At 20.6% G+C, this 7,984-nt stretch overlaps 2 protein-coding genes across 2 annotated transcripts in view; both read left to right on the top strand.

The window, feature by feature from the left end:
• Nucleotides 1–2,139: 2,139 nt before the first annotated feature.
• Nucleotides 2,140–3,284, top strand: Phum_PHUM582100 (syntaxin-7, putative; the record flags this gene model as incomplete). The annotated part of the gene is made up of 5 exons (XM_002432348.1): nt 2,140–2,239; nt 2,317–2,386; nt 2,469–2,865; nt 2,952–3,107; nt 3,192–3,284. The coding sequence occupies 5 exons, from the start codon at nt 2,140–2,142 to the stop codon at nt 3,282–3,284; spliced, it is 816 nt and encodes a 271-aa protein (XP_002432393.1).
• A 4,369-nt stretch (nt 3,285–7,653) lies between these two features.
• The window catches only part of Phum_PHUM582090 (transcription factor, putative), a gene marked incomplete at both ends in the record, with an annotated part of 2,736 nt that continues 2,405 nt past the window's right edge, over nt 7,654–7,984 (top strand). Inside the window, 2 exons of the mRNA XM_002432347.1 lie at nt 7,654–7,797; nt 7,973–7,984. Coding sequence (XP_002432392.1) covers nt 7,654–7,797; nt 7,973–7,984 — 156 coding nt within the window. The remainder of the gene's footprint in view (nt 7,798–7,972) is intronic.

Here is a 7,984-nt window from a genome sequence, read left to right as displayed (position 1 = left end):
AGGTAACTTTAATAATAATGATAATACCTAATGATGTACATAATGAAAGGATTTTTAATAATTTATTCATGACTAAACAATCCTTAAAATTTTAATCTTTGATTTCTGCATTTATTATTATTAAACTGTTTATCATTAGAATATTCTTCAATGTTCTGCAATCTGCAACAACAACAACCCTGAAAAAACAAAAATAATAATAATAATAGTAATAATAATCATTTCGAATTCAATTTTTCATTATAAAAGATATTATTCGATGATTTCGATTCATATTTTAATTAAGATTTTTTGCAACTGAACGAATAATCATTCGAACCTTTTGTTTGAACCTTTTCAAAAAACAAATAATCTAATATATATGAAATGAAAAAATAAAGACATTAAAATAAAATTTAATTTTACACTCTAACAAATATCCATGATTGAATTAAATTTTATAGTTCGATAATTTTTAAATAAAATCAATTTCATACACTTTCATGCACGTGAAAAATCCCTTTTAAGTTTTTTTTTTTTTTTTTCAAGAATGTGTAATTGTTTATATTATAATATTAAAAAAATGCCATTGTTCTCTTTTATTTAAAAAAAAAAGAATTTTATGTAAAATGATATTACTTCATTATTAATTTTAAAATTGTTTCCTGTAACTAATTGATCGATTGATTATTTTTAAAAATTATTCAGGACTTATTGGAAAATAAAATGCATCACAAATGATTTAAACTTTATGACGATTCCAAATTTCACTTAAAATTTCAATTGTAAAATATTATAACTATATTTTAAATACTTACCCTAAAGTTTTAGCTGTTTCATACCCCTATTCGAATTAAAAATAGAGAAATATTTGCAAATTTCATTAAAAAAATATATCTTATGAGTATGAAGCTTTAATATTTTATTTATCACTCTCGAACTTATCGAAACATTTGAACATTTTAAAACATTGATTAAGTTTATTTAATGAAGTTTCAGTAAGACAAAAAAATTACATTAATTTTATAAAGATAAGCATAAAATAATTTTTCCTTCAAAAAACTATTGTAATAACTGAAAAAATAAATACAATAAAATTAACTGACTGTAAAACATATTTAAAAATAGACAAGTAACAATAACTCTTACTTACATCGACAAAATTTTTTTAACCATATATGTAAATTAACATATATTATCACTTTTATTTAAATATATATATATATTCTTTGAGGCACAGGTAATTAAAAATATGATAAAATTCTTTTCTTTTTTTTTTTTTTTTCCTTGAGTCGTTTTTAATTTAACAACATTTCAAAATTTTTAAATTTAATTTATATGTAAAATATATATATATATAACTACTTAAATTATATAATTTATTAATTTTAATAAATATAACAAATATCAATAAATATATGTATATTTTGGAAGAACAAGTTGCGAATATAAATATAAAAATAATACTAAATTCTAGTAAAAATAAAAAAAAAAAAAAACTAATAAATTTTTATTGAAATTTCTAAATAGTTGTTAAATAAATAAATAAATAAAATCTACTATTCTAAGAGTGACATGCTGTGGAGGTATTATACCGCTCTGGAATTTCTCCCTTATATCTAATCAAAAATTGTCAGCTGATAATCATCGATTAAATATTTTGATTACGAATTACAAGTGTTTTAATTTGTAAAGAAAATAAAAAAATATATATTTTTATTTATTTATTTTTTTTTAAATTTTGTAAGTTTTTTTTTTTTTTTTAACAAGTCTATTAAAATTTTTTCTAGTTTTTATTTTATATAAATAATTAATGGTCAATTTTTTTACCTTGCAAAAGATTAATTAATGTCAGATAAGTTTTTTAACCATTTTAGGTTAAATATTTTGACATTTTGATCATCTTTCATTGAATCAAAAAACCTTCACGTAATTAATCCTAATGTTTTTTTATACTCCTTTATTTACAATATTAAAAATTATTAACATTCAGTTGAAAAAAATTCGCTTTATATTAACTAAATAACGCGATTTATATTATCATTATTGTATGAATCATTGTATGTTACCTTTACCTACTTATATAATATAAATTTTTGTTTTGAAAAAATCGATTATTTGATTTTTAAAAGAACGCATCATTTGCAGTTATTATAAAATATGGATTACAATTATTCATCAATTGATTCTTCATCGAAAAATGATTTTCAAAAGTTATCACAAACAGTTGCAACCAATATACAAAAAATCACACAAAATGGTAAGCACATCACACACAAATGTTTTATTTTTTTTTTTTAATAAAATATTTAAACTGATAAAATCATTTATTATTAGTTTCATCCATTCAAAAAATGACAAATCAATTGGGGACAACCCAAGAAACACCACAAATGGAACACCAGTTGTAAGTAGTTTTATTTTCACGAATTTAAAAAGGATTAAAGTTAATATGGCGTTTGTGGATTTCATATTTTATTCTAATTCAGGTTAGAAATTCAAACATACACTCAACAACTTGTGAAAGACACATCAATAAACATAGAAGATTTAAAAAAAATACCCAATTTGCCCACTCACACGGAAGAGTACAAACAGAGAAAAGTACAGAAAGAAAGATTGTTGGATAGGTTTACTGATGCATTAAATCAATTTCAAAAAGTTCAATTTAACACATTGCAAAAAAGAAAAGAAATATACCAACAAAAACAGGGGGATTCAAATCATGAATCTCGTTTGCCTTTGCCAAATTCTGGAAAATACACTGATCACTTAATCGAATTACAAGATCAAAGTAGTAATCATATGCAAACGCAACAAATGATGCAAGAAGAAATTAATTTACAAGCATTAGAGAGACAGGCTAATTCCATAAAAGAATTAGAGGTATTATTTCTTCTTCTTCTTCTTCTTGCATAAATGTGCAATCTTTTTTTTTGTTTAAACAAATTAAAAATTTTTAATTTTTACAGAGCAACATCATGGATGTTAATCAAATATTTAAAAAATTAGGTCACTTAGTTCACGAACAGGGAGAAATGGTTGATAGTATCGAAGCGAATGTCGAAATGGCATCGACGAGAGTTAATGAAGCTAGTAAAGAAATAAGCAGAGCAAGCGAATTAAAGGTATGTTGTACCTGACTTTTTCTTATTTTTTGATCACAATTTAAATGTGTAATTGTTTTTTTTTTTTTTTTTTTTTTACATCAGGGAAAAATAAGAAGAAAAAAATTATGTTTTTTAATATCTCTCATAATTATTCTCATTATAATCATATTAATTATAATCGTTGAAACTCATTAAAATTACATACATACATATATAATTGAAAAACATTTCTATTTAACGTTTAAAATATTAACTGCTAATTTTTATTATTATTTTTGTTCGAAAACAAACAAAGCTTTAGATGATTACTAATAATAATTATTATTATTATTATTCTTATTTAAATATATACATATATATATATATTAAAAATATATTTTTAGACAAATTAATAAATAATAAAATGATTTATAAAAAATTTTTTTATTTGTGTGTAATAAAAGAAAAAGATGAAAATAATTAATTTATCGAAATATAATATATATATTAATATTATTATATATATATATATATATGAAAGCAAACTCTGTCTCGAAATGTATATAATTATTATTATTATTTTTTTGTAAAATTTTAAAAAAAGATGGGGGGGGAAAACAAAACAAGGAAGGGGGGGTGGAGAAGAGGGATTGTTAATTTTTATTTTATTTGCCATAAATAATATGTCAATATATATATATATATATATTTTTTTGTTAACATTATTATTATTATTATTATGATTAATAACTTTTCTTACTTATTTTTACTGTTGTTTCTTTTTATTTAGTTCAGGTAGTCATTGCACTTGTTAATGAAAAGAAAATAATAATAATAATAAGGAAAATAATTTTCAAGAGTGGCATTAACATTTTTTTTTTTTTTTTATTAGTTATTTATTATAAATTTATTATTATTATTATTATGGTCACTGCATTTTATTATTATTATGGTCACTGCATTTTATTATTATTATGGTCACTGCATTTTATTATTATTATGGTCACTGCATTTTATTATTATTTTTATGGTTTATTATTATTATTATTTATTTATTTATTTAATACAATTTCCGTTTGGGGTTTAAAAAAAAAAAAAACATCTTGATAATATTATTATTATTATTATGTTCGATCATTTTATTTGAATTAAATTTTCAACCGTGCGTGAGTTAATAATTACATAATTATTATTATTATTAATAACCGAAAATACACTTAATGTATATATATATTATCGATTATTATTATTATTATTATTTAAACGATATGTATATTAAAAATATATTTTATAAAAAATTAAATTATTGTTAATTTCCTAATAATAATAATAATAATAATAAATAGAATTAATAATAAAAAAAAAAAAAAAAAATTTATTTATACATAAAGAAATAATAATTATTAAAAAATTAATATGAAGATGATAATAATAATAATAATAATATTTTATAAAATAAATTATCGAAATGTAAAATAATAATAATAATAATAATGTATATATTATTAATTTTTTTTTTATTTTCGTTTCGTGATTATTAATTCGTTTACGTTTAAATAAATAAATAAATAAATTTTCTATTGATAAATTTTTTATTAATAATTTTTATTTAAATTTATCAATAATTTTAATAAATAAATAAATAAAAGGGAATTACGTGTTTGAAATAAAAATATTCGGCACAATAAATATATACATAAATAAATTAAATACGATTTATTTATTTTAAAAAAATAAATATTTTTTATGTATCATGTAATTTATGGTTTAAATTAATAATTTTGTACATAATTTATTATTAATAATAATAATAATCTATAATTTAATAGTAATATTTTTTTTTCGGTCGTCGATGTTGATGAGGGAGGGAGGGAGAAGAGAGTGGGAGGAGCTGACGGCTGGGGATGAGGCGATGACGTCAAATTTTATTTTTATTACGAAATGCTTTTAGTTGTTTTTTCTAAAATTATTTACAATGGAAAATAAAATATATGTATATATTTGAAATTTATTGATTGATGATTCAAATAATATTTATTTATTTATTTTTGTTAACAAAGGAAATTGAATTTGCATGTATATTGAATTAATTGAGTAGGCGTTGGAAAAAAATGATGGATTACCTTGTCAACCGGATTTACTCTTGGGGGGAGGGGAGGGGGGGGAAATTTCACAATGGGAAATCTTTTTTGTTATAAACAAACAAAAAAAATTTGTAATATCATCGGCACGTAATTTTAAAATGGAAATTTTCTAAAAAATTAATAATAATAATAATAAAATTATTAAAGTCGTAGTTTTAATATAATTTAATGAAAATGATACAAAATAAAAAAAAATTTTCAATTGATTAATTATTTATTTTATTTAATAATAATAATATTGATTTACATAAATTTAAAAAGAAATACAATATTTAAAAATTTTTTTTTTAATAATAATAATAAAAAAAGTTAAAAACAAAAAGAAAAAATTTTATGTTAAAAAAATTATTTTTGTCGTCATTGTGCTAGGAAAAATGATTGGAAATGTGTGTATTTTTTTTAAATAAAATTTATGCGTAGACAATAGGAGCACTATAAGCATAAGCAGCTGGAATTGTATATTGTGGATAAGCATTATAAGCCACTGGAACATGATAAGAACTGTAAGCGACAGCAGGTGCAGCACTGTAGGCAAGAAGTGTTGTCGGCTTAGCCACAGGTTTTGGCTCTGGATATGGTGATGGTGCACCGAAAGCCATGGCTATTATAGCCATCACTGTTAAAATCTAAATAAAAAATGATTTAAATATTTATTTACATGCACACACACACACACTACAATAACAACAACTTACAATAAATAAATACATAAAATTTACTTACAATTTTAAACATGTCGTTATCAAATTGTTTTCCCAAAAGAAAATGATGTCGTACCTTAAAATCAATTCTTTATATATATACCTTTGTGTGTGCGAATGAATCGAGCTTTTAGGTGGAGTCATAATATGTTTTTTTAAACTCAAACTTTTCGGTTTTTTATTATTATAATATCTCTTTTTCATCACATTAACTATTCTTAACTTATGATACTAAAAGTTTAATAATATATATATATATATCCATCATTATAATAAATGATTATTTATTTAAAGTGCCAATTGAAATATTTTTTCATGTTTTCAATGTTAATCAAACAAATGCAATAATAAATTCAATACTGATTATAATATTTAAATGATTTAAGTAAATTATTTGTTAACATTAAGGCACTTTTATAAATAAATTATTAAATGAAATTGATCATATAAATTATTCGATTACAAATTTTAATATTTTTAATTCGTGTAAAATTTTTTCAATTTTTTTTGTTAGTCGTTATGTCATTAGCCTCAAGTTTTATGTTTTGTTTTTTTTTAAAATTTAATTTAAATAATAATAATGTTTAATTATTCATATTTGACTTATTGAACCTATCAGCCATTTATAGTATTCTTTTTAGTAAAAATTTTTTGTTTTGTTATGAAAACAATCCTTGAAAATTATAACTATTGATTTTTATGTCGTGTCATTAATTTAAGTTGAGCTTTTTTTTTGTGTGTGTGTGTGTGTTGTTGTGTGTGTGTGTGTGTGTGTGGGGGGGTGTATTGTTGAATATCAATTGAAACTTACAAAAAAGCTGACATTAACCCTTGATAAGGTCAATAAAAATGATCTAATTCATTTTCAAGGTTATAATCGCCACTCATTCATCATGAAGTTGTCTTTATTTTATTTATTTTATTTATCTATTTATGTAATTGTTTCTTCTAATGTTATTTTCAACCTGGAAATTTATAAAAATCAATGTTTGTAAAAATTCATAAGCTTTTAAAATTGCAAAAATTTACCAATTTTTTTTTGTTTGTCTTTCTCAAGTTTTGTTGTTTCTTCATAAATGAATATTTTGCCATGAGTTGTTTATTTACAAATTATATCAGATATGATTTAAAATACTTAAAAGAAATTATTTTTTATTTATTAAAAATTATATAATGTACATCCTTTTTAAAAATATTGTCGCGGAAATACATTGACTTTTTGAAAAACTTTTTCGCGCCATTTTTAAATTTATAAAACATGGCGGCCTAATTTTTTTTTGAGCATTATCTTAATACGTAATTCGCGTTTTTTTTTTTTGTTTTCAACGGTTTTTAAAAGTTAAAATATAAAGTTTCTAATAAATTTATATGTTAAAAATATTTAAATAAGGAGTTAAAAAATATTTTTAATATCAGACATTTTTTTTTCAATTTAATCATGATTTTAATAATACAATTAATTTCAAAAGAAATTAATAATTTACTTGATTGAAGTAAGCAATCCATTAACAAATAATTTTGTTTTTTTTTTTTTTTTTAAAGTTACATTATTTTGTATATTTAATATTAAAAATAGAATAAAATAAATTTTTAAAAAAAATTTTGACAAATATTTTGTGAAAATTAAAACGAAGATAATTTTTTTTTAAGAGTTAAGTTGGCAACGTGTCGACGTGTTCAAGATGGCTCAATTTGTATAATTTTTTAAATTGCTTGCAGTTTAAATTAAAAATTTACATTATGTCCATTTCAACTAGGGTTCTTCGAAAATTTACAGAAACCTCATTAATACATAATCGTGGAGATGATGATAGTGATGTTGACGATCCTCCATTTTCTGACAGAGCTAATAAAAAGCAATTGCATGTGAATCGTTTTGATTTGGTAAGATAATCATATTCATTTAAAAAAAAAAAATTTTTTTTTTACTGATTTGTTTTTTTTTTCGGGATTGATTTAGTTAGTTTTTCCTTGTTTAAAAACGTAACATTCTTATATTATTTAATGATTATAACTTTAAAAACATTATTCATTAATTAAAAGGTGTTATAAATAAAAGTTAAATACCTTA

Source organism: Pediculus humanus, genomic scaffold, assembly GCF_000006295.1.
Source record: "Pediculus humanus corporis 1103172108309 genomic scaffold, whole genome shotgun sequence".
Taxonomy (NCBI): Eukaryota; Metazoa; Arthropoda; class Insecta; order Psocodea; family Pediculidae; genus Pediculus; species Pediculus humanus.
The sequence above is the reverse complement of the archived record's forward strand: the minus strand, read 5'-3'. Positions and strand labels throughout refer to the sequence as shown.